The 27,863-nt window shown below is 40.8% G+C and overlaps 1 protein-coding gene across 1 annotated transcript in view; it reads left to right on the top strand.

The window, feature by feature from the left end:
- The first annotated feature begins 9,237 nt into the window (after positions 1-9,237).
- LOC130846380 (tumor necrosis factor receptor superfamily member 10A-like) overlaps positions 9,238-27,863 on the top strand; it is a 45,039-nt gene continuing 26,413 nt past the window's right edge. The window contains exon 1 of the mRNA XM_057724593.1: positions 9,238-9,482. Within this exon, the coding sequence (XP_057580576.1) occupies positions 9,306-9,482 (177 nt within the window). The 5' untranslated portion in view covers positions 9,238-9,305. The remainder of the gene's footprint in view (positions 9,483-27,863) is intronic.

Below are 27,863 nucleotides of genomic sequence, written 5' to 3' on the forward strand. Positions count from 1 at the left end.
GTTCCCTCCCGGCTTCCGTTCCTGGGGCACCGCCTCCTCTGTCATTACGTCACCGCAGCGTGAAATATGTCCTGTGCCTCCTCACCGCGCATGCGTCGCTCTGCCGGCCTGCGCCAGGAGGCGTGATGATGACCCTATTAGCGGAGAAACTCAGAGCGCTTGCGCCGACCCCTCCTCCCTCAGCCTTTGTGCGGAAAAGAGAACGACGCGCGTGCGCGAAGAGTAGGTGCGCATCGCGCTCCTCCGAGAATCATGGAGTTTGATAGTGCGTTGCGGAGAAGCGAAAGATTATGCCCAAACGTGTGGTGGTTTCAGGTAGTAGGACTGGAGAGTCCCGCTGAGGGGCGCCAGAGGCACCAGGATCGCCTGCGGGGATCACTGTTTAGAGCTACTCGACCAGGCGTTCTTACTTCGGGCATTGAATTTAGACTTCCAAGTTAGCTTCAGTTTATGATAATGTCGGCGGATAACCTGTCACTCAAGCTCTGTGACAGTGTATACACCGATTTTCAGGGATATACAAGCTTCTACTTCTCTTGCTCCCCACCTTCTGTCCTGGAGTGTCCCTCTGTTTCCTTCTCAGAATCAGTATCCTACAGATTCCTGAAGATCGAACCCAATTCTCATCTCCTTGAGGGACTTCCCTGTTGGTCCAGTGGTTAAGACTCCGCGATTCCACTGCAGGAGGCATGGGTTCCATCTACGGTGGGGGAACTAAGATCCCACGTATCATGGGGCGCCGCCGCCCCTCTCCCCAGTCTTCCTTGAAACCGATTCGGACTTCTTGAAGATCTGTTTCGTGGACTGGGCAGTTTAGCATTTACTAGTCTGTGTGTCCTGATCCCTGAGGGCGGGTGCAGTGGCTTAAATATCTAAGACGCATAGTGGTTCCATAGAAATATTTCATAAACTGAAAGTGCATAACTTGGCTCTTGCCTTTCTAGTATCTTAGGATCTTGTTAGTGTCTCCCCCCAAAAATCTCTTGAGCAAGGAACATGTCCAGTGTGTTAAGAATAAACTGGTTTTCTTTTTAATTGAACCATTGAAAAGGCGAAAGGAGGCCCCGGCGCGCGTATTGGCTCCTGGGACTGCGGGCGGGCAAAGCTGCGCGCTCTTCACGGAAGCCGCTCGCTGCAGGTTCGAGTCCGGTGCCCCGGCCGCCGCCCGCAGAGCCGCCGCCGCCCCGCGACGACCACCGCAGCCCCTGCCCTGCCGCCCCCGCCTGTGTCGCCGCCGCCTCCGGACTGGTCGTGTGATTAGGCCACAATCTTCAATGAGTAGACATATTCCTCAGTTTTGTGGTGTTCTTGGTCACACGTTTATGGAGTTTCTAGAGGGCATGGCACGACCTCTATGCAGACAAATGAACTGTAGAAATTCATTATACTCCACCAGGATGCCCCCATAAGAGTGGTTAGAAACAGTGATCATTTCATGTCTTTCTGTAAATCTCATTTTGTGCTGTTACAGAAGACCTCCATTTTGAAAATCTACATTGTACAGAAGCACATGTTTTTAAGGTCTCTAGACAAAAAAGCCTTAAGGTTAATTTTGATGTTTGCACTTTGGGGTAGAAATACTTTGTTATGGTAGTTAAAACAACTCATAATCATAAAATTTCTGAAATTCTTGTAATTTTTTTCATACTTATCTGAAGTTGTTTACCAACTTATTTTTGTTTGCAGTGTGATTCTCAACCTCTCTTGCAAAAAAAAAAAAGTGGGTCTCTGCTAATGAATCGAGCAGGCATTTAATATTTTATATACTTTTTGAGCTGTGTAACTTAATATGTGGATACTTGACAATTTGTTTTATTATGTAATTGATAGAATGGTGATGTGTATTAATGTTGGCTCAACCATATATTTATACTGTCCAGGAACATGTGGTTATAGTCCTGTGGGAGAAATAATTTGTTAGTATTCACCAGCTTGTAAAAATCTAGTGCAAGACAGCTGTAAAAAGGAATGAAACTGGGGCATTTGTAGAGACATGGATGGACCTAGAGATTGTCGTACAGAGTGAAGTGAGTCAGAAAGGAAAAAACAAATATAGTATATTAACACATATGTGGACTATAGAAAAATGTTATGAATCAACCGGTTTGTAAGGCAGGAATAGAGACACAGATGTAGAGAACAAACATATGGACACCAAGTGGGGAAAGCAGTGGAGGGGGGGTGGGATTGGGGTGGGGTGAATTGGGAGATTGGGATTGCCATATATACATTACTAATAAGAAAAAAATATCAAATTGTACACTTTATATGCAGTTTATTGTATGTCAATTGTATCTCAATAAAAGTTCTTAAAGAAAAAAAATCTAGTGCAAAAGCTTAAACATTAAATAAATGATGACATGCAAAACAAACAAACAAACAAACAAAAAATGAAAGGAGCTTCTTGTTTAATGGAACCAGGTAACAATCATTAGAGTTGAATGTAAATTTGACTTCTGCCACTCACTGGCTGTGTGACCTTGAACAAATACCTAAACTTTCTGAGACTCTTTTGTAAAATAGTATTTCCTAATAGGGTTGTTTGAAGGAAATGTTATGATGTATGTAAAATACCTAGCACATAATGTAGTAGGTGTTATCATTGAGTGGGAGGATGTTTAGTAGTTGGGACTCAGTGTAAGGAAGAATTTTAATATGCATTTTGAAGGAGGGGAAGGGATATGATTGGTTACATGAATGAAGTGTCCATTGATATTAATGGGTTGTGTTATATTCTTACAAGTAGTTTCACAGTCAATACCTCATTTAATACTGATAACATCTGACAAAAATTTTCCTTGACCACATTCTAGACGGGCTCCTCTGAAGCCTCTTCTTAACTATACCTGTCAACCTTGGCCCATAAAGACGTGAACAAACACCAACATAGTTTCTAGAAGCTCAAGGCATATTCGTAGGATGGACCCTAGCCCCTCTTAAAGTGCCTACCTGAGAAAACTCAAGGTCGTCAAAAAATTTACTGTTTGTTCCAGCCAACACCTGAAGATAGGGCTCCCGTCTCCTGGCCTCTGTGGGAGGGGAGAAGTCTTACTTTGATAAGCCCTAGTTAGCAAACCCAAATGAGTTTTACAGGGATCAACTCTCACCTCCCTTTTTTTGTAATTTGTCACTGCCCTTACTCTACTGAGACACCCTCACCCTCTTCCCTATTCCCTGTTCTCCCTTTAAAGAGTCCAGTCACCTCTGTACAAATGGAAATTGAGTTCAGTCTACCCTGGACTCTTTTCCCTATTGCAGTAGTATGTTACTAACTAAAATCTGTCCTGACCACTTTTTTTTTTAAGATTTTATTATTTATTTTTTATTTATGGCTGCGTTTGGTCTCTGTTGCTGTGCGAGGGCTTTCTCTGGTTGTGGCAATTGGGGGCTACTCTTCATTGTAATGCGCAGATTTCTCATTGTGGTGGCTTCTCTTGTTGCGGAGCACAGGCTCTAGGTGTGAGGGCTTCAGTAGTTGCAGCACAGGGGCTCAGTAACTGTGGCATGTGGGCCCCAGGGCACATGGGCTTCAGTAGTGTGGTGCACAGGCTTAGTTGCTCTGCAGCATGTGGGATCTTCCCGGACCAGGGATCGAACCCATGTCCCCTGCATTGGCAGGCGGATTCTTAACCACTGTGCCACTAGGGGAGTTCTGTCCTGACCACTTTAGCGTCTGGCTTTGTAAACAAGAAACAAACTTTGACACAACCCTGTGAGATGTTTTGCTACTTTTTCCATTTTTACAAAAGAGAAAGTTGAACCACAACTATCTTGAGTCTGGTGGAGAACATTCCAGAAGAGAAGAATAGTATGTAATGTGAGCAAATGAGTTGTACCCTGAGAAGCATATTTCGGCCATGCTCTCATGTTCCATAAAATGAACGGTTGGTTTGTGTCATGAGAGAGACCAGGTTGTTTTCTCCCCTAGCTCTCTTCTAATAAAATAGCCCTGCTCCTAACCATTTTCAGAAGAGCAAAGTTGTGCACCTGTGACCACCTATATCTCAAAGTGCCACTGCGTTCATGACACCTCTGGGTGCAGAGTTCTCTGCTTCCACCTTTTGGAGATTGGAAAAGCCACTGGGAATGGTGAAGAATGGAAAGAAAGCTCTGCTGATCCTGAGAAGGGTGACTGGGTACATGGCCAGCTCTTTCACACTGCCGGGCTTCCAACCACTACACTCTTCCTCTGCTCTGCGGGACTGGATCTTTTTTATCCTTAGGTCACAGCTTAAAGGTCTCCTCCTCAGAAAGGCCTTGTCTGAACACCACCCTCCTAACATAGCACCCTTGGCATTTTAGAATGTATGGATCAATTTGACAACAACTGCTGGTTAATCTTAGCATCACAAAAAGAAAGACAACCAGACATTACATGCCTCCGAATTAACGTGATGGGAATTACACAGAACCACCTATGAAGTATTTTTGTCAAAAAATTGAACTTTAATCTGATCAAGGCATTAGATCTAAGCACTAGTTGATGGAGGTTAAAAAAAAATCAGAAAGTAGAGGAACATGTCAAGTGAAAACTGAGGTTGCAATTAGCAAAACCCAGACTGGGGTATTCTATTCTATTTTTTGTTTCCTCAAAAAAATAATGGCAACAAAGAGTTGTGTAACGGGCAGTGTTATTGGATCTGATTTGGGTCCTGTTTACACAAACAATCATACAAATGTATCTATGATCATTAGATACTTTCAATATTAAACTGGATATTTGATGATGTCAGCAAATTGAGTGCAATGATATGGTGGTTATGTTTTATTAAAAGTATATCTTATAGATATATCGAAAGTATTTATGAGTGAGATTGTATGATATTTGTGTCAGGAGGTTGAGTGGGGTACAGTAGAGAGGTATCAGTGAGTATCAATTTCATATTTTGTATCCAGCACATAGCTTGACGCTTAGATATTATTCAATTAAAAACAAAAAAAAGAAGTCACCTAGACCTGCATTCTGGTTTCATCTCTAGTAGCAAAGAGCTGCATGACCTCAGACAAGCAGATTTCCTCTCAGATTCCTCCTCTGTGAATGAAAGGTTTCTATGTTACGATCTAGAGTTTTTTTCTAGCTCCCTTTCTCTGCCTCTAAATGTAGTATCTACTGTAGATGTGTGATTGCAGAAGTTCTTTAATTCTTGGGTGTCTGAAGAACAAAATGTCACCTAAGCATCAGCATATCATGGCAGCTATATATATTTTTTAAGATTATTTGTTTTTTTGTTTGTTTATATTTGGCTGCATTGGGTCTTCATTGCTGTCTGCCGGCTTTCTCTAGTTGTGGCCAGCGGGCCTGCTCTTGGTTGCAATGCACAGCCTTCTCATTGTGGTGGCTTCTCTTGTTGCGGAGCATGGGCTCTAGGCTCGGGCTTCAGTAATTGCAGCACGCAGGCTCAGTAGTTGTGGCACACGGGCTTAGTTGCTCCGAGGCATGTGGGATCTTCCCAGACTAGGAATCGAAGCTGTGTCCCCTGCATTGGCAGACAGATTCTTAACCGCTGTGCCAGCAGGGAAGTCCATGGCAGTGATATTTATTTACTGATGCTCCAGTATGTTTTTGGCCAGGCACCAAAGCAGCCTCACTTCAGACATAAAGCACAAACACTGTATGATGTTGTTTCAGGGGCTAAAGGGGAGAAACTAAAGGGGAAAAGAATAACATATTTTCCTTCTCGGTCCTCTTTTAGCCAAGTCCTCATGGCTGTAAATCATAGAGATAAGAACTAGAAATAACTGGATAATGCATCAGGGCACGCATATTTCTACACAATGATGAACCATCCCCAATAAACAGGAGAGATGACATGGAGCAACATAGAGGCATTGCAGTAGCATCTACTAGTAGTAGAACTGCTAGTCAGGAAAAAAATCAGTAAAGTCATAAAGGATCTGAAAAAATTCCTCAACTACTTTGACCTAATTAACATTTATAGAGCACTCTACCCAACAATTGTAGAATGCTCATTCCTTTTGAATGCACATGGTATATTCACTAAGGTACATCCTATTCTGGGCCATAAAACAAGTTTTGATAAATGTAAAACGTTTGAAATTGTACCAGAGTATGTTTTCTGGTTGCAATGGAATTGAATTAGAAACAAAAAACAATAGGATATTTTAAAAAAATCTTCCATATCCAGAATTTAAAGAGCATACTTCTAAATAATCCATAGGTCAAAGGAGAAACTACACGTAAGTTAAAAAAATATTTCAAACTGAATAATAATGATAGTGCAACATGTCAAAATTTATGGGAAGCAGCTAGAACAAGGGTTAGAGAATGTAAATGTTCATATTAGTAAATAAGAGAAGGTTAAAATCAATTATCTCATTTGCTATTTGGGAAGCTAGAAAAGATCAAAATCAACCCAAAATAAGTAGAAGAAAGGTAAAAATGAAGGGAAGAAATCTACGAAATAGAAACAGAAAATGAACCTAAAAACAAAGAAAATTAATGTAGATCACATAGTTACTTGAAAAATTAATAATATTTATAAATCCCTAGTAAAATTCATCAAGAAAAAGAGAGAAAACTCAAATTATCAAAATCAGAATAAAAGGATATCACTATGATCATTAAAGATAATAAGGGTATAGTGTGCGCAACTTTATGCCAATATATGAATATTTGACAGCTTAAAGAGACAAATTCCTTGCAAAACTTCACTTGCCAAAACAAACACATGAAGAAATAGAAAATCTGAATAGCACCATATCTATTAAAAGATTTGAATTTATTATCAAAAACCATACACGCTCAAACAAAAATGACAACAAACAGCCTTCAGGTCCAGGTGGTGTTATTGGTGAGTGCTATCAAACCTTTATGGAAGAACTAATACCAATCTTATAAACTCTCAAGAAAAGTGAGCTTGTTTGATAAGGCCTGCATAATGCTGATATCAAAATGTTACAAATACATCATAGAAGGAGAAAATTATAGACTAATATCCCTCATGAATACAGACACAAAAAATCCTTAAGAAAAGTGTTAGCAAATCAAATCTAGCAATATGTGAAAAGGATAATATATCTCGACAAGTGAAATTTAGCCCAGAAATTCAAGGTAGGTTTAATATGTTGAAGTCCATCAATTTGATTCATAATTTTAATAAAGGTGGAAAGCCATATGATATTTTTATACATCACAATAGATGTAGAAAAATATTTGACAAAATTCAACACCCATTCATGATAAAAATTTATACCAAACTTGAATGGATGAGAACTTAATCTATAAAGGTTATCTATGAAAACACTATAACTAACCTCATATGTAATAGTGATATATTGGATGCTTTCCCTCTAAGATTAAGAATAAGACAAGCAATTCTGTTTTCACCATTTCCGTTTAACATTGTACTGGAAGTCCTAGCTAGGACAATTAAGCAAGAAAGACAAAAGGAATGAAGATTGGAAAAGGAGAAGTAAGAGTGCTTTTAGTTACAGACAATATGATTGCTTATGTAGAAAATCCTTAACAATCTACAAAACAACTAGAAATACATAAATTTAGCAATATCATAGGATGTGCAATCAATGCACAGAAATCAATTGTTTCTAAATAGCAAAAAAAAAATTGAAAATAAAATAATCTAAATCAATTCTGCTGAAAATAGAATAAAAGATTTGGGAATACACTTACAAAAGATATGTACAATCTATACACAGAAAGCTTACAAAATATTGTCAAAATTAAATAAGAAATCTAAAACAAAACCATTTCATTGATGGGAAGATTCAATATTGTTAAAATGTCAATTCTTCTCATCAATCACCACATTCAATGCAATGCCAATTAAAATCCCAGCAGGATTTTTTAATTGAATATTTTAATTTATGTAAAACATACGGAAATACAAACAATTTCAGGAAAAAAAAAAAAAGAACAATTGGAGAACTTAAACTACCTGATTTCAACACTGACTATAAAGCTACCGTAATCAAGACCACGTGGTATTGGCATAAGAATAGAAAATTAATAGATCTATGGCACAGAATATAAAGTCCAGAAATGAAACATATATATATATATACAGTCAATTGAATTTCAACAAAGGCAGTAATATTATTCAATGAGAAAAGAAAGTCTTTTCAATAAGTGATGTTGGAACAACTGGATAAACATATGAAGAAAAATGAATGTTAATTCCTACTACCCTGACCTTGCAAAACTGACACAAGGGGTGGAGCTGGAGACTCTCGGGGTGCCTTCTTTCCTACTCATTCCCCAACCCTTCAGTCGCCCTGTGAGCAGGACCTAGCCTTGTGCAGCTTTCTGGGTACTGGACTCCCCACAATCTGGGCCCAGCAGAGCACGGGGTGTGTAGGGACAGCTGGAAGGGCCTGACCCACGTGGAGACCCCTCTTGGCCCATTTGGTTTCATGTGCCAATTAGTCTCCAGCAGCTCTGTTTCCCAAGGGCTTTAAAGAATCTACGTATGGCGGGCTTCCTGGGTGGCGCAGTGGTTAAGAATCCGCCTGCCCATGCAGAGGTCACGGGTTCGATCCTAGCTCCAGGAAGATCCCACATGCCGCGGAGCAACTAAGCCCGTGTGCCAAAAAAAAAAAAGGAAAATCCCGAAGAAAGGCTGAATAAAGTGGATTCCTCCAGCTTGCCTGACAGCAGGAGCAGTAGGATTAAGAAGAGATGGCATGAAGGCCTGAGTGTGAAAGTCAGAGTGTGAAAGTCAGATGATGGACCTGGAATTACGGGAACACACAAGGTGGTGATGGGGATGGTGATGGGGGAGATCGGAAGCTTAATGGGGACCTGAATTCAGACCCACTCTTCGCTGCCTCTGCGACGTTCGTCCTGTCCACCCACCCGTTCATTGAGTGTCTGCTCCAGCCAAGCACCTGGCTACTGAGATGCTAAGATCAAGCCTCGATTCAGAAGCCTGGCACTGGGACAGAGCTGCAAAGTGACTCTAGAGAAAGTGATACCCGTGCACCCACTCTGTCAATGACGGTGGGAGGAGCAGAAGCTGAGAGTGGGCAGAGGCGGTAGCAGAGGACCAGAACAGCTCAGGAGGGCCGTTGGCCCTGGGAAGGGACCCACTTCAGGAAGGGCTTTTAATGCCAGCTCTGCCTTCATCTTCCAGTTCAGAGCTTCTTATTCGCCCGGCACTGCTAGCGCAATACCAGCCTGAATAAGACTAGGCGGAGCCTCCCGTTCCGTTCATTTCGCCCCAAACCCTGAGAGCGGTGCGCTGGACTGAGGCATTCCGCTGACCTCCGGCAACTGGCAATCAGAAGCGGACTTTTCCGCGTTCCCCCAAAGACACTGTCGATTCGTGATGGTTCTGCCGGCTGTCACCCTGCGGCGAGCTGGACAGCGAGCGCTCTCCGACCGCACGGGGCAGCGGGAACAGAGCGCACCGGCCGCCTCGGGCGCCGGGTCCTCAGTCCCCAGTCCTAGGCCTCGGTTCCGGGGGCCCAGGGCTCTCTTCGTCGTTTTGGCTGTCCTGCTGTCGGTGAGTCCCTATCGCGGGTCCTGGAAGGGGCGCTTGGTGGCCGGGAAAGGGCGGGGGAGGGGCGTGGGGGACACGGCGGGGTGCCTGCCCGGGTCACCTGAGGCCGGGGTTGTCTGAGCAGGACCAACTGGGGGCAGAGTCGGGAGAAGGAGCAGGGTCATGGCCTGACAGGACCGACCGCGGTCCAGAAGGAGAAAAGCCCGCGTTCCGCCTCCCGGTACTAGGCTTGTCTGGCTACCCCAGAAGTAAGTTCCAGAAAGAAGAGTTGAAGAAGGCGTAGCAAACCTTGCTGCGGCCCGTCACTTCCCTCTCATTACCATACTCCACCTGCCCCACTGCCCTGCTCTTCTTCCCTCCCCTCCCCTCCTCTCCCCCTCCTTTCCCTTTTTTATGCCTCCGTTTAAATTCTAAAACATGCTCATTGCATCCATTCTTCCCATCGGTTTTTACAGAAAAGTAGCTTTCCCACCCTCCCTTGCATTCAGCACCCCTTCGTGGCTGCTCTAAGCAATTTGCCAAATTCCTTCCAGGCACTTTTAACACACAGGGCTTACAAGGTAAACCACCAACAATCATACAGTTCACCCTAGGGACTCTGTCTTTAGTTTAGGAGGAAAGGGTGTGAAGCTTGTATTTTGATTTCCATTTGGAGATTGAAACAGGTAAGTTGTGCATCCTGAAAAAATAGCTTAATGGCTGCCCTTAACTGGGAGGCAGAAGGCTTTACTGTTACTGTAGCTTGTCTTTTTTGCTTCTAAAACAATCACCCAAACCCACAAAAATCTCAGAAGAAACTGATCGCAGACCACAGGAAGACCTTGAGAACACGTCTGACGCTATGTCACAGCTGCTCAGGTTAAAAGACACTGTGTGATATTGCTTACATGTAGAATATAAAAAATACAACAAAGTAGTGAATAAAGCAAAATAGCAGCAGACTCACAGATGTAGAGAACCACCTGGTGGGTACCAGTGGGGAGAGGGAAGCAGGGTGTGGAAATATAGGGATGAGAGAAAGAAGGGTTATGGGATTACATGAAATTATGTGTGTGAAACCTTTGAAAATTGTAAAACACTATAGAATTTAAAGAATCTTTTGTTTAAAAAAAAAAAAAAAAAAAAGAGTAACGGTGCAGCTTTAGGGTGTGTTTGTCCCCAGAAGCAAATAGTGTTGTTTGGTTAATTGTTATCAGCAAAGAGAGAGTGAAGATCAAACTAGACTGTGAAACTGCAATTGGCGTCACTTCCGTCACTTGCAGGGCAGGGAGCAAAAGAAGGAAATCCCCACTCATGACTCATCTCCGTGCAGAGCAGGGTCAGTCTACATCTCTGAGTCTACATAGGACTCTGCTGAATACACTTGCACATCCCCCCATTTCATTTTCACTTCCTACCTCTTTTTTTTTTTTTTTTTTTTTTGCTATGCCTGAAGCATGTGAGATCCTAATTTCCCGACCAGGGAAGAGCAGAACTCTAACCACTGGACCTGGACCGCCAAGGAATTCCCCTCCTTTCCTTCTCTCTTTTGTCCCAGCAGCCGCTCCAGTGCAGCCCTCCTGTCTCCCTCTGTCTCTGTCTCGATTTCTCTCTCTCTCATCCCTCGCAGCCCACCCCTCACCCCCCAACACACAAGTCTGTGGGTCCGCAAAGCCTCAGATCTCCACCGCACCCAGTTCCCTCAGACAGGATGCGGTCGAGATTACACACTAGGAAGCCTCCTCCTCACCCACCCCCACCCCCGTTACTTTGACTTTGTTCTTGCCTGTGATCCTGTCCGTGTGGACTTTTCACTCCATGTCCATCAGTGTCCCTGCCACCAGTAGCATTGTCACCTCTGTCTTGCAGCCCCCTCCAGGCTCTTTTCATCTTGGTGACCTTGCGGGGGTGGGGATGGGGGTGTCTGTGTCTCTGCCTCAGCTCCCTGTGTCCGGAACTGTCCTGAGGAAAGTCTCTGCATAGGGCTGCTCGGCAAGCTCCAGGTGTGCCTCCCCTGAACGCGTGGGTGGCGTGGGTTCTAAGATGTGTGCACTAACCCTAGTATGACGTCCTTGTCCTCTTCTAGGGGTATTTATATGGGTGGTGGGAAATATGGCTGGCAGGTTGGGAACAGAACAGACATAACTGAATGTCCTGCTGAGGGACTGCCCAGGTCCATAGGAAGCGTGGAGTCAATTCAAGTTTACTCTTGATGTTACCAAAGATTTTTAAAAAGGCACCATTTGTAGTGTTAAAAGTGTCAATTCATCAGGAAGACATCTTAATCATAAATATTATGTGCCTAAAATAGAGTTTTAAAATATCAATAAGTGAAGCAAAAATTGATGAAATTAAAGGGCTATCATATCACCCTTTAATGAAGATGAAAAACTGGAAGTAAAACTATCAACCACCACGGGAATTCCCCCGCAGTCCAGTGATTAGGACCCCTAGCTCTCACTGCAGAGGGTAGGGGTTCACTCCCTGGTTGGGGAACTAAGATACCGGAAGCCCCTCCCCCTGCACCCCTTCCCACCCCCACCCCCCACCCCCACAGCCAAATTAAAAACAAACGAACAAACGGAAAACTATCAACCACCTGGACTTAATTGACATTCAGAGAGCACACTGCAACATCTAATGAAGACATTCTTTTTCGATGAACGTGGTATTTTCACCAAGATAGACCACATTCTGGACAATTAAAAAAAACTAAATAAATTTAAAAGCAATAAAATCATATAGACTTTGTTCTCTAACTTCAGTGAAGTTACATTACTAGTCAAGAATGATCTCTAAAAAAAACTTCAAAATCTGAGTATTAAATTCTATTAAAGCAATAGGGGGCTGGGAGAAATGGGGAGTAAAATTAAAAAAAATAAAATTAGTGACCTGAAGATCCACATTAATCACCATAAAATAAGTGCAAATTAAACTCAAAAGAATAGGGAAGAAATAATAATAATATGAGTAGAAATCAATGAAATAGAATACAAACAATTAAAGGCATTGACAAGCCAATTATTGATTCTCTGAAATGATCAACAAAACTAATAAAATAAAATCAATAAACCAAATTTTAAAAGGAAAAAAAAGCAAAACAAAAAATACCAATATCAAGAATTAATGATGGGATATTTTTTTTTTTTTTTTTTTTTCCTGGCACACGGGCTTAGTTGCTCCGTGGCATGCGGGATCTTCCTGGAGCAGGGATCGAACCCGTGTCCTCTGCATTGGCAGGCGGATTCTCAACCACTGCGCCACCTAGGAAGCCCTAATGATGGGATATTATTACAAACTCTGCAGCCATGAGAAGGATAATAAGAGGATCTTATGAGTAATTGTATGCTGATAAATTTGACAACTTGAATAAAATGGACAAATTCCTTGAAAAATACTACTTAGCAAAATACACACAAGATGAAAAGATAATCTGATTAATCCCATATCTATTTATGAATTGGAATTTATCACTTAAAAGTCTTACAGCAATGAAAACTGTAGGCTCATGTAGTTTCATTGATGAATTCTGTAAGTATTTTTGGAAAAAATGATATCAATCTACAAAATTCTTTCAGAAAATATGACAAGGCAACACTTCTCCACTGTTTTATAAAGCCAGCATAACCCTGATACCAAAAATTGACATTACCAAAAAAAAAATACTGATCAACATCCACTATAAATATACATGCAAAAATCCTTAATTAACAGCCAATTGAATCCAACAATATTTAAAGAAGATGATATATCATGATCAAGTTTATTCCAGGAATACAGTTCCTATGTTTTATTCTGGGAATACAGTTGGATTAACATCTGAAAACTAATCAATGTTATTTGCTATGTGAACAATGTGAAGAGAAAAAACTATATGGGCATGTTAACTGATGTAGGAGAAGCACTTGACAAAATTTAACACCCAATCATGATAAAAATAAACTCATTATACCGGGGACAGATAGGACTTATTTTCTTCATCCATGTATTTAAAAAGTTTATCAGTAAAGTTCATGTATACAAAAACTACAGGTAATAAATATCATTTAAAATGGAAAAATATTTTTTTAATAAATTTATTTATGTATTTATTTATGGGTTGTGTTGGGTCTCTGTTGCTGCACACTGGCTTTGTCTAGTTGCAGCTATGGGCTACTCATTGCCGTGGCTTCTCTTGTTGCAAAGCACAGGCTCTAGGCACATGGGCTTCAGTAGTTGTGGCACGCGGGCTCAATAATTGTGGCTCACAGGCTCTAGAGCACAGGCTCAGTAGTTGCGGCACACGGGCTTAGTTGCTCCACGGCATATGAAATCTTCCTAGAGCAGGGATCGAACCCGTGTCCCCTGCATTGGCAGACAGATTCTTAACCACTGCACCACCAAAGAAGTCCCTAAAATGATAAAATATTGAATGCTCTCCCTCAACAATTGAGACCAAGACCAAGGCTATTCATGCTGATCAATCTACTCAGGATTGTACTCAGGCCCTGGACATTGCTGTAAGTCAGAGGAAGAAGGCATAAAGATCGGAAGGGAATAAATAACCAGCTCTATTCATGTGCAGAGAACAACTACTAGAACTAAGTGAATCTGGCAGGTCATAGCATGCAAGTCAGGGAGCATAGGAGGCAATAGGATTGTGTGAGCAGAAAAGAGGACACAGCCATTGCCTCAGCTCAGAGGAGGCCCAACCTGGAAGAGGGAGGACTGGAGGGACACTCATTAGCACAGCTGTCTCTAAGCTCTTGAAGGAAATTTATGTGGCAGAGGGCTGCATTTTATCTTATTTGGGTCCAGCCACTCAAACTGGGCTCAATATAACTTTTTTTAAAATTTTATTTATTTATTTATTTATTTATTTATTTATTTATTTATTTATTTATTGGATCTGTGTTGGGTCTTCATGGCTGTGCTCAGACTTTCTCTAGCTGTGGCGAGCAGGGGTTACTCTTCATTGCAGTGTGCGGGCTTCTCAATGTGGTGGCTTCTCATTGTGGAGCATGGGCTCTAGGTGCATGGGCTTCAGTAGTTGCAGCATGAAGGCTCAGTAGTTGTGACGTACGGGCTTAGTTGCTCCGTAGCACATAAGATCTTCCCAGACCAGTGTTCCCTGCATTGGCAGGCAGATTCTTAACCACTGCGCCATCAGGGAAGTCCCACATAACTCATTTTTGGTTCAATCTTCTTCTTTTTAAAATTTAACTTCCTGACTTAAAATTTCAGAAAATTGCAAAAACTATGCTAAACATATTTCCTTAAACCATCTGAGAACAAGCCAATGACAGAATGCACATCAGCACTTAACACTTCAGTGGGGGTTTCCAACAAACAAGAACATTCTGCCCCCATAAGCAAGCACAACCTTCAAAATCAGAAAATTAACACCCAAAGGGTACTATCAGCTAATTCTCAGACCCCACTCAAGTTTCTCCAATTGTCTCTATGATATCATTTATTGCACAGAGATCCTATCCTGAGCTGCAGTTTCATCTTTTTCTGTGACTCTTTGATATTTAGTGGGAAATAGACAGATTGTTTTTGAGGACAGGTTGTCAAGTACCTTTGTATGTTATTTACTTATTTATTTACATGTATTTTAGACGATTTGTATTTTTCCTATGTGCCTGTTATGAGCTGAATTGTGCCTCCCAACCACCAAATTCATATGTTTAAATCCTAACCAACAGTAACTCAGAATGAGATTATGTTTGTAGATAGGGTCTTTAATTTATTTAATTTTTTAAATAAAATATGTTATTCAATTTATTTAAACTGAAAACCAAAACCAAAAAAAACAAAAAACGAAAAACAGTTCACCCAACTCACCCATCCTCCACAGCCACCCCACCTCTTGCAACCATCAATCTGTTCTCTGTATCTAGGAGCTTGGTTTTTTGGAGGTTTTTTCTAATGTTTTAAAAATTTTTTTTAGAGTCTGCATATAAGAGAAATCATATGGTATTTTTCTTTGTCTGACTTTTTTACCAAACATAATGTCCTTAAGGTCCGCTCATGTTGTTATAAATGGAGAGATTTCATTTTTTATGGCTGAATAATGTTCCACTGTGTGTGTGTATGTGCACATATATATATACCACCACAATTTCTTTATACATTCACCCATCAATGGACACTGTGCTTGTGTCTATATCTTGAGTATTGTAAATAATACTGCAACGAACATGGAGGTGCTTATATCTTTTTTAGTTAGTGTTTTCATTTTCTTTGGATAAATATACAGAGGTGAAACTGAAAAATCATATAATAGTTATATTTTTTAATTTTTTGAGACAACTTCACACTGTTTTCTACGGTGGTTGCACAAATTTGCATTCCCATCAACCGTGAACAAGTGTCTGCTTTTCTTCACATTCTCCCCAACACTTATTATTTTTGTGTCTTTTTGATAGTAGCCATTCTAACAGGTGTGAGGCAGTATCTCATTGTGGTTTTGATTTGCATTTTCCTGATGATTAATGATGTTGACCATATTTTTGTGTACTTGTTGGCTATCTGTATGTCTTCTTTGGAAAAATATCTACTCAGAAATTCTGCTAATTTTAAAATTGGATTGTTTGGAGGTTTTATTGCTCTTGAGTTATATGAGCTCCTTATATATTTTGCATATTAGCCCTTTATCAAATATACGATTTGCAAATATTTTCTCGCATTCAGTATGTTGCCTTTTCATTTTGTTGACAGTTCCCTTTGCTGTGCAGAAGCTTAGTAGCCCCACTTGTTTATGCTTGCTTTCTTTGCTTCTGCTTTTGGTGTCAGATTCAAAAAATCATTGCCAAGACCAGTCAGGTTGCTTATTGTCTCTGTTTTTTGTTTGTTTGTTTGTTTGTTTCCCTAGGAGTTTTATGGTTTCAGTTCTTATGTTCAACTTTTTTTTTTTAAGCTCTTTATTGGAATATAATTGCTTTAGACTCTTGTACTGGCTTTTGAGGTACACCAAAGTGATTCAGCTGTATTTATACATATATCCCCATATCCCCTCCCCCTCTCGACTCCCTCCCACTGTCCCTGTCCTGGGGACATCACGCATCGTCGAGTTGATCTCCCTTTGTTATACAGCAACTTCCCACTAGCTATCTGTTTTATAGTTGGTAGTATATATATGTCTATGCTGCTCTCTCACTTCCTCCCAGCTTCCTCTTCGCCCCCCGCCCCCAACCCCGTGTCCTCCAGTCCATTCTCTGCCTCTGCATTCTTATTCTTGTCCTGTCACTGGGTTCATCAGTACTATCTTTTTTTTTTCAGATTCCATATATATGAGTTAACAAATATATAGTATTTGTTTTTCTCTTTCTGGCTTACTTCACTCTGTATGACAGACTCTATGTCTATCCACCTCATTACATATAGCTCCATTTCATTCCTTTTTATGGCTGAGTAATATTCCATTGTATATATTTGCCACATCTTTTTTATCCATTCATCTGTTGACGGACATTTAGGTTGCTTCCATGTCCTGGCTATTGTATATAGTGCTGCAATGAACATTATGGTACATGTTTCTTTTTGAATGATGGTGTTCTCTGGGTATATGCCCAGTAGTGGGATTACTGGATCACATGGTAGTTCTATTTTTAGTTTTTTCAGGAACCTCCAAACTGTTTTCCATAGTGGCTGTACCAACTTAATGTTCAACTTCTTAATCCATTTTGGGTTGATTGTGTGTGTGGTGTAAGATAGTGGTCCAGTTTTATTCTTGTTCACATAGCTGTCCCATTTTCCCAGAACCATTTACTGAAGAGAATGTCCTTTCCCTATTGGGAAAGAGAGCTGTATTCTTGGCTCTCTTGGCATAAATTAATTGACCATATATGCATGGGTTGATTTTGGGGCTCTCTATTCTATTCCACTGATCTATGTGTCTGTTTTTATGCCATTACCATGCTGTTTAATTACAATAGCTTTATAATATAGTTTGAGGGGCTTCCTAGGTGGCGCAGTGGTTAAGAGTCCGCCTGCCAATGCAGAGGTCACGGGTTCGATCCTAGCTCCAGGAAGATACCACATGCCGTGGAGCAACTAAGCCCGTGTGCCAAATAAATAAATAAATAAAATATAATATAGTTTGAAATCAGGAAGCAAGATGCCTCCAGCTTTACTTCCTTTTCTTAAGATTACTTTGGCTATTCAAGCCAAAGCAATCTTGAGAAGGAAAGATGGAGTTGGTGGAATCAGGCTTCCTGACTTCAAACTATACTACAAGGCTACAGTGATCAAGACAGTATGGTACTGGCACAAAAACAGAAATATAGATCAATGGAATAGGATAGAAAGCCCAGAGATAAACTATGGTCAACTAATCTATGACAAAGGAGGCAAGGATATACAGTGGGGAAAAGACAGCCTCTTCAGTAAGTGGTGCTGGGAAAACTGGACAGCTACATGTAAAAGAATGAAATTAGAACACTCCTTAACACCATACACAGAAGTAAACTCAAATGGATTAAAGACCTACATGTAAGGCCAAACACTATAAAACTAGAGGAAAACATAGGAAGAATACTCTTCGACATAAATCACAGCAAGATCTTTTTTGACCCACTCACTCGAGTAATGGAAATAAAAACAGAAGTAAATACGTTGGACCTAATGAAACTTAAAAGCTTTTGCACAGCAAAGGAAACTATAAACAAGACAAAAAGACAACCCTCAGAATGGGAGAAAATATTTGCAAATGAATCAACAGACAAAGGATTAATCTCCAAAATATATAAGCAGTTCATCCAGCTCAATACCAAAAAAACAAACAACCCAATCAAAAAATGGGCAGAAGACCTAAATAGGCATTTCTCCAAAGAAGACATACAGATGGCCAAAAGGCACATGAAAAGCTGCTCAACATCACTAATTATTAGAGAAATGCAACTCAAAACTACAATGAGGTATCACCTCACACAGGTTAGAATAGGCATCATCAGAAAAACCTACAAACGGTAAATGCTGGAGAGGGTGTGGAGAAAAGGGAACGCTCTTGCACTGCTGGTGGGAATGTAAATTGATACAGCCACTATGGAAAACAGTATGGAAGTTCCTTGAAAAACTAAAAATAGAACTACCATATGACCCAGCAATCCCACTGCTGGGCATATACCCAGAGAACACCATCATTCAAAAAGACACATGCACTCCAATGTTCATTGCAGCACTATTTACAATCGCCAGGACATGGAAGCAACCTAAATGTCCATCAGCAGATGAATGGATAAAGAAGATGTGGTACATATATACAATGGAATATTACTCAGCTGTAAAAAGCAATGAAACTGGGACATTTGTAGAGACATGGATGGACCTGGAGACTGTCATACAGAGTGAAGTGAGTCAGAGAAAAACAAATACCTTGTATTAACACATATATGCGGAATATAGGAAAATGGTACAAATCAACCGGTTGGCAAGGCGGAAATAGACACAGATGTAGAGAACAAACAGATGGACACCAAGTGGGGAAAGTGGAGAGCGTTGGGGAGGAATGAATTGGGAGATTGGGATACCAAATTGTACGCTCTAAATATATGCAGTTTATTGTATGTTAACTGTATCTCAATAAAAGTTCTTAAAAAAAAAGAGAAAAAAATAAAATGGGGATAGCAACAACAACAACAACAACAAAAGATTACTCTGGCTCTTCAGGGTCTTTTGTGGTTCTGTACAAATTTCATTTCTTTGTTCTATTTCTGTGAAAAATGCCATTGAAATTTTGATAGGAATTGAATTGAATCTGCAGATTGTTTTTGGTATATGGACATTTTAACAATATTGATTCTCCAAATCCATGAGCATGGACTATCTTTCCATCTATTTGTATCTTCTTCAATGTAGTTTTCAATATACACATCTTTGACCTCCTTGGTTAAATGTATTCATAGGAGTATTCTTTTTTTAATGCAATTATAAATTAGATTGTTTTCTTAATTTCTTTCTGCTGGTTTGTTATTAATGTAAAGAAATGCAACAGGTGTTTTCATATTGATTTTGTATCCTACAACGTTGCTGAATTCATTTATTAGTTCTAAGAGCTTTTTTGTTGGCATCTTTAGGATTTTCTATACATAATATGTCATCTGCAATATGTGACAGTTTTACTTCCTCCTTTCCAATTTGGATGCTTTTTGTTTCTTTTTCTTACATAATCACTCTGGCTGGGACTTCCAATGCTGTGTTAAATAAAAGTGACAAGAGTGAGTGTCCTTATCTTGCTCCTGATCTTAGAGGAGATAATTTTAGCTTTCTACCATTGAATATGATGTTTGCAGTGGCCTTGTCATATATGGCCTTTTTTTATGTTGAGGCCTATTCCCTCCATATCTGCTTTGTTGAGAGTTTTATCAGAAATTGATGTTGAATTTTGTCAAATCCTTTTTCTGCATCTATTGAGACGATCATATGATTTTTATTCTTCATTTGTTAATGTGGTATATCACATTGACGGATTTGTGGATTTTGGACCATAGTTTGCATCCTTAGAATAAATCCCACTTGACAATGTTGTGTGGTCCTTTTAATGTATTGTTGAATTCAGGTTTCTAATATCTTATTGAAGATTTTTGCATCTATGTTCATCAAGGATATTGATATTGGCCTGTAATTTTCTTTGTGGATGTGTGTGGCTGGCTTAAAATTCTGGCTTCCAGTCAGCCTGAATCTAGGCACTGAGATCTTCCCCTTTGGGATAGGACAGGTCTTGGCACATGCTCAACTACTGAGAATGCTTACAAATATATAATAGGCTGCCTCAACAATTCCAAAAGTTTGAGAGATGACTAAGAGCCGGGGTAGGGCTGAACGAAAAATCCATTTCCTACACAAGACTGGGAGAGAGGTGGTTGTTTCATCTACTGGATAGAAACAAACACAAAGAGTCAACCAAAATGAAGAAACAGAGAAATCTGTTCCAAATGACAAAATAAGATAAAACCTTAGGAAAAAAACAATGAAATGGAGATGATAAGGAGGTCAAGGCAATGGTCATAAAGAAGCTTGCCAAACTGAGAAGAAGAATGAATGAACATAGTGAGAACTTCAACAAAGGAGGGGAAACATAAGAAAATAGCAAATAGAAGCCACAGAGCTGAAGAATGCAATAACTGAACTGAAAAATACACTAGATGGGTTCAACAGCAGACTCGGTGAAGAAAAGAAAGGATCAACTCAAAGACAAGGCAGTGGAACTCACCCAATCAGAACAGCAAAATTGAAAATAAGGAAATAAAGTGAAGTTAGCTTAAGGGAATTATGGGACAACATCAAAGAGACTAGTATTTGCAGTATAGGGCTCAGAAGGAGAAGAGCAAGAAAAGGGTAGAAAACTTATTTGAATAAGTAATGGCTGAGAACTTACCTAACTTGGGAAACTTCCAGATGCAGGAAGTTCAGAAAGTTCCAAAGAAGATAAACTCAAAGAGATCCATCCCGAGACACACTATAATTAAAATGTCACAAATTCAACATAAGGAGAGAATATTAAAAGCAACAAAAGAAAAACAACTTGTTCCCTAAAAGGGAAACCATAAGGCTATCAACAGATTTTCCAGCACAAAAGTTGCAGGCTGGAAGGGAGTGGCACAATATACTCAAAGTGCTAAAGGAAAAAACTTCCCACCAAGAATACTCCACATGGAGAAGTGATTATTCATAAATGCAAGGAGAGATAAACAGTTTTCCAGACAAGCAAAAGCTAAAGGAATTCATCACCACTAAACTGGCATTACAAGAAATGTTAAAGGGACATTTTTAAAGCTGAAAATAAGAGCCAAAATTAATAACAAGAACACATAAGAAAGAATAAATCTCACTGGAAAGTAAATATTTAGTAAAAGTAGTGGTTTAATTACTTATAAAACTAGTACAAAGCTTAAAAGACAAAAGCAATAAAAATATCTATGATTACAATAATTAATAAATGGACACACAAGATTAAAAGATATAAAATGTAACATCAAAAATGTAAAATTTTAGCCATAGGAGATTAAAAATGTTGAGCTTTAGAATGGGATCAAACTTGTTATCAACTTCAGATAGACTGTTGTAGATATAAGTTGTCATATGTAACCACGGAGTAAAAACCTATAGTAAATACACAAAAGATCAGTGCCTTTTAAAACCTGAAGATCGTTACTTAATGTTTGATCCTGTAACCTGATTTTTTTAAAGTTTGCACAGTGTGTAATCCTTATTTGTAAGAGTGCATGCGTGGGTGCGTGCATGCATGCGTGTGTGTGTGTGTATGTGTGAATTGCCCGAGAAGGGAGAGGGAGTGGTGGACAGTCTTGGTCGCATGGTCACTGGCTCTCCAGGAACCGGGGCCTCCCCACTGGCCTGGGTACCTGATTCTTGGTCCACACATTTGAGGTCACTGAAGGGGCTACAGGGCTTGGCCATGACCATCCCATCAGGGCACCTGGGTACAGACACACGGAGGACATGGAGGGGAATCCGTCAGGAAAGCTGGTCGGCTGAGGAGGAAGAGGGCGCAAACTCCCACCTGGGGTCCCCCGACAAGACAGTGGAGGAGGGACAGGCTTCTCCTGTCTGCAGGGCAGGGTCCCCTCAGCCCCCTTGTTGGATGGGAAAAGGACCTGGGCTTGTCCACTTCAGCCCCCAGGGCTCCTGCTGAGTGTTCGGAGCTGCCCCTTCAGGAGCTGGACCTTCTCTGCAAGGCTTGCACTGGATCCCTGGTTCCCTGTGAAAGGGAACCTCATCCAGGTCAAGGGTCAGAAGGGTTTGGGTACAAGCCAAGCCTCATCCTCCAGTCAAGCTTTGATCCAAGGACCCTCTTGTCCTCCACCTGTTGACTCTTCCTTACCAGTCACAGCCAACGCTGGAGCATCAGAGGAGAGTGAATTACTATGGGCCCCTAAATCCTCAAATAGGAAAGATTCAGATCTTATTGGGGAACAAGGGCTGGATGTGAGGTCAGTTCAGCTGGCTCAAGACTTCAAGGGAACTTTGAAGGAGCACATATATGGCCTCATTATGACTTTTGTCTGTTGTCAGCACTCTGGTCTTTCTAGGCCACTTCTTGCTTACAAACATATTAAAGATTACATTTAGGACTCAATAGGTATAAAGATAAATATAACTGACCTGAATTCTATGCAAATATTTTCTTATGATTTCAAGATACTTTAAAACTTTTTGTGAGCTACCGACAGGCTCATGGGCCCTAATCTGTGCCTAAGGGAACAGTTGGCCCGGCCACGGGAGAAACGTGTTGAGGAGGTGTGGGATGGACTCTGCAGGGGGCAGTGTGGGGACAGGCAGCTGGAGGAGGGCCTGTGCAGTCTCAGAAGACCCCACTGGCACAGGGAAGCCTGGGGGCTGGGGGAGGTAGGAGCTCCAGAGAAAGAGGGGAGAGAAAAGAGTACAAGGAAACTCAGGTCTTCTGTGGGTTGGGAGTCCCCAAGGCTCCTCTATTTCATCCGGTGCTGCACGTCTGGAAGAAGTCGGGGATACCTTCCTCATGTTAAGTGTTAGGCTTGCACTGACACTCTCTGTCTCTGGTCAGGGTGCATGGAGTCCTCTCCTCTTCATCTAGAGACAAAGGATCAGGTTTTGGAGATGTGTGTCCCTGACACATCCCTAAATCCTCAGTACTCAAACCCCTTCTCATTCAGCTCAAATCAGTTTTCCAGGTAATTTTCAGGCCACTTTTCAGGATTGGGAGGAAACATCTTCCAGATCACGAGGTCAGTAGAAAGAGGATGGGGGTGGAGGTAGGAGTATAATGAGAGACCCTGGATGAGGAAAAACTCTTGAGTGAATTCCCAAAACCCTAGACCTGCTGGAGTGGTGGGAGGGGGTTTAGGACATGACGGTTGGGAGAGGCTGAGCACCCAGCAAGAGCACAGAGCACAGGGACTTCCCTGGTGGCGCAGTGGTTAAGAATCCTCCTGCCAGTGCAGGGAACATGGGTTCAATCCCTGGTCTGAGAAGATCCCACATGCCTCGGACCAACTGAGCCCATGTGCCACAACTACTGAGCCTGAGCTCTAGAGCCTCTGAGCCACAGCTACTGAAGCCTGCACACCCAGAGCCCGTGTTCTACAAGAGAAGCCCGTGCACCACAAGCCTGTGTGCTGCAACAAAGACCCAATGCAGCCAAAAAAAAAAAAAAAGAGCACAGGGCTAAGAGGAGCCTGGCCCAGAACCAGACTCACGTGACTAATCAAACCTAGCACCTTTTCACTGCCATGCCTTTTCTAATGCTACAGACTCAGAAGCTTTAGGAAGTACAAGGACTGAGAGATGAATGTCCTTGGAGTTGCTGTGGAAGGTTCCAGAGGCAGATGCCTAAGGTGGGCAGGGTGTGAATTATGGGAAGAGAGGATGGTCCAGGTTGAGAAAAAGAAGGGACATAGCCCCAGGGGCCAGGAGAGAGCATGGCCTGTCCCAGGCAGCTAGAGGCAACCTGACCACTGGGTCAATTGGGATACTCAGGGCAATTCCACCTCAGCCCACAGCCAGCTTATATGACAGCCTCCTACCTGCATCTCTGAATCCTGTTCCTCCAATCAGCCTTCCCTCTGTGTTCAGAGTGGTTTTTCTCACATACTGGCTCAAAATCTGTCAATGGATCCAAACTCCCAAGTAGAGTTCAGGAAGACTCATTCTAGACCCATACTTGAGTTATTCACTTTTCCTGAATGGATTGGTCTCTTTTAATCCTCCTTTATGGACCCGTGGCCAGAAATGTTCTCCCTCTGCCATTTGAAATTTTTCTTCCATCCTTTAAGGTTTAGCCCTGGTCCATAGAGCTTTCCCAACTCCCTAAGCTGAGTGTTCTTTTCTCTATGACATCCTGCCTCATTCTGCCCAGCTGTCTTGGTAAGCCTCTCCTACTAGACCACAGTTGCCTCCCACAAACTGTTCTCATTGCCCACCAGGTGATAGATCCTCAGCAAATGTTTACCAAGTTTACAAATAAAGGAAGGACTCTGAAAGAAGCCTCAATTGCCCCTGAGAATGCACCTGAGGGCACTAAACTGGCCTCTTCTGCAAGGAACAGATTAATATTCCATCTCTTCCAAATGAAGTTTTAAATTATTTCCCTACAAAGTGGCACATATTATACATTTAATTTTTAATCTTAATTTTATTTTATTGAATCAAAGACATAATCATGGCAGAAAGTATGATGAAAACCAAGTTGGTCTAGAATCCAGGTTTCCAACTCCATGTTGGTTACAATTCCATCTCATCACCCTGTGCCTGGGCACACGGCCCAAATGTTCTGATTTACAAGCTGTACAGTGTAGGCAGGAAGGGAAGGAGTTCAAGTGATTGGTATAATCGATGCCATATGGGCACACTTTACAATCTCCACTCTCTTCTGAAACTTGGGCTCTTGGCAAGAGAAAATCTGTCAAATTGTCTCTGGGGAGAGAATTCCTTGAAGCTGGCCATGGTGGTTGGAACCATCAGTAGCATCCCAAATAAGGAAAGCCACTTTCTCTACCCAGAATCCATCAGTTCATTAATTCTGCATCTACAAATCAGAAATAGAGACATAGATGTAGAGAACAAAAATATGGATACCAAGGGGGAAAGGGGTGGGAAGGGAGGAATTGGGAGACTGGGATTGATGCATATACATTACTGATACTATGTATAAAATACTGTATAGCACAGGAAACTCTACCTAATGCACTGTGGTGACCTACATGAGGGAGGGGATATCTGTATGTGTATGGCTGATTCACTTTGTTGTGCAGTGACGGCTAACACAACATTGTAAAGCACCCATGCCAATTAAAATTAAGAAAAATGAAAAAAATACATAAGATCAATTCTGCATCTACTGCAGTCCTTAGACCAGCAATGTCAGCAGAAATATAACAGAAGTCACACATGAAATTCAAATTCAGAGTCTCCATATTAACACGGTGAAAAGAATGCAGTTGAATTAATTTTAGCAAAGTATTTTTTTAACCTAAAACATCCAAAATGTCGTCATTTCAACATGTAATCAATATAAAACATTGGGATGCTTTTTTAAAATACTGTTTTTGAAATTTGGAGTGTATTTTTCACTTGCAACACATCTTGATTCAGAGAAGCTGTTGAAGTGCTCCATCCCCTTATGGGCCTAATGATTACTGTATTGGACAGCACCACCTGGGTCTCTAGAACTGAGAGAAGAAAGTCTTAATCCCTGTCCTCAATGAGCTCCCTGTCAGTGGAAGACAAAGAGAGACACAGAAATAATACAACAATGAGGGAAAAGCCTTCAGATGAAGTTCATGCCATCTGCCCTGGCAAGAAAACAATAGGAAAGAATGGGTCCTACCTGTAGAGACTCAAACAGTGACCCAAAGAAAGGGGGTTCTGTGCTCTGGAACACAGAGGTATTCTCTAGGAACTGAGCTGAAGACTTGCAGGAGCTGTCATGACCTGAGAGCCTATGCCCCAAGGCTTGACCTTCACCTCCAGGGCTTCCCTGCAGGATCTATCTGTCTCATCTAATTCATATTTATCAATAACGAAAGATACTCTAAAAAAACCCAACTCCCATAACCTTTCCTTAATAATGTGTTATGTTGATGACACTGTCTATCAATGATAAAAAAGTGACTATTCAGTAGAGGTGATGGAGCAACTAGGATGGCTTCTGAAAGAATAAAGTGTCTTCCTTATGCTCTTCTTACTGGAAAATTAAGACTAGGTGGATCAATGAATTAATTATAATATATGAAACCAAAAAAGTACTGCAAAATATGAGAAAAAAATTCTTACAAGTTTGGAGAGGGAAAAGACTTCTTTAGTATGACAAAAAACTATAAAAGTTGCCTAAGGTCAACTATATAAAAATTAAGAAGAAAGTTGCATGGAAGAAATCATGACAAAGATAAAAACAAACTAGAAAAAAAATGCTTGCAATAGAAATCACACTTAGAAGTGTAATTTCCTTAAATCTATAAGTATTCATAATGGGGAGTTCCCTGGTGGTCCAGTGGTTAGAACTCTGCACTTCCACTGCCGGGGGGGCATAGGTTCAATTCCTGGTCGAGGAACTAAAATCCCGCATGCCACATGGCACTGCCAAAAAAAAAAAAATTCATAATGAACTAGAAAGAAGATCAACAAGGAAATAGTAGACTTGAACAAAACTATAAACAACTAGACCTAGCAGACATTTATAGAATACTCCAGTCAACCACAACAAAATATACATTCTTCTCAAGTGCACATGGAACATTCTCCAGAATAGACCATATGCGAGCTTGTAAAACAAATATCGATACATTTAAAAAGAGAGAAATAATAGAAAGTATACCCTCACACCACGATGGAATGAAATTAGAAATCAATAACAGGAAGAAATTGGGGAAGTTCACAGCTATGTAAAAATTAAACAACATACTCCCAAATAATTAGTCAAAGAAGACATCAAAAGGAAATTGGAAAATATTTAGAGATAAATGAAATGGAAGATACAACATACCAAAACTTATGGGATATAGCTAAAGTAGCGAAAACTTAGAAAGAAATTTATAGCTGTAAATGACTACATTAAAGAAGAAAGATCTCAAATCAATAACCTCATATTGTATTGTAAGACATTGAAAAGAAGAACAAACTAAAGCTAAAGTAAGCAGAGGAAGGAAATAATACAGAATAGAGCAGAAAGTAATGACATTGAAACTAGGAAAACAACAGCGTGTGTGCTGATGCGTGTGTGTGATGGCCCTTGGGGTGCCCTAGCCCTTCTGCTTGCCCAGAACTGAGGTAGAAACAGGGAAAGGCGGATGTTGGTCAGGTCTCCTGTGCCATAGAGAAGTGGTGATGGAGGAAGATCACAATCATGGAGGAGAAGGGAGCCCACCCCCTGCTAGGGTAGACTGGGAGCTCTATGAGTGTTATGCTACTTATTCTGTCTTGTTTTCACTAGCTGTATTCCTAAAACCTAAAACAGGCAGGCACAGTGTGGGTATTCCCATGCTTGTTGAATAATTAAATAAAGGCTACATAGTATTCCACTACCTGGTTGTTATATAATTTAGTAATAATCCTCATAACACTAAGAATTTCTGATTTTTATCAAAATTATTATTACCCTGAATATATTTGAAAACAAATCCATATACATTTTTCTGATCATGTTAGTAGGGTGGCTTTCTAGAAGAATTGAATCTGGGTCAACCTGCAAAAGTATATTTTTACTGTAGACCTGAATACACACACTCTTGGGCACATCTGCATCTGGTTTTGGTTCATATAGTTCAGTAGTTTTGATCTGATGTTGTGGGCCTTTCTTTTTTCATTTTTTCTAACTACAAAAAAAGTTAATCAGTTTAAACGTGCATATCTTTGTTTTCATTATTTTTGCTTATGATTTGGGCCTTTTCTATTTAGAATGTTTCTAAGAAGACAAGCTACCATGCCTGT

Source organism: Hippopotamus amphibius, chromosome 2 (genome assembly GCF_030028045.1).
Source record: "Hippopotamus amphibius kiboko isolate mHipAmp2 chromosome 2, mHipAmp2.hap2, whole genome shotgun sequence".
Taxonomy (NCBI): Eukaryota; Metazoa; Chordata; class Mammalia; order Artiodactyla; family Hippopotamidae; genus Hippopotamus; species Hippopotamus amphibius.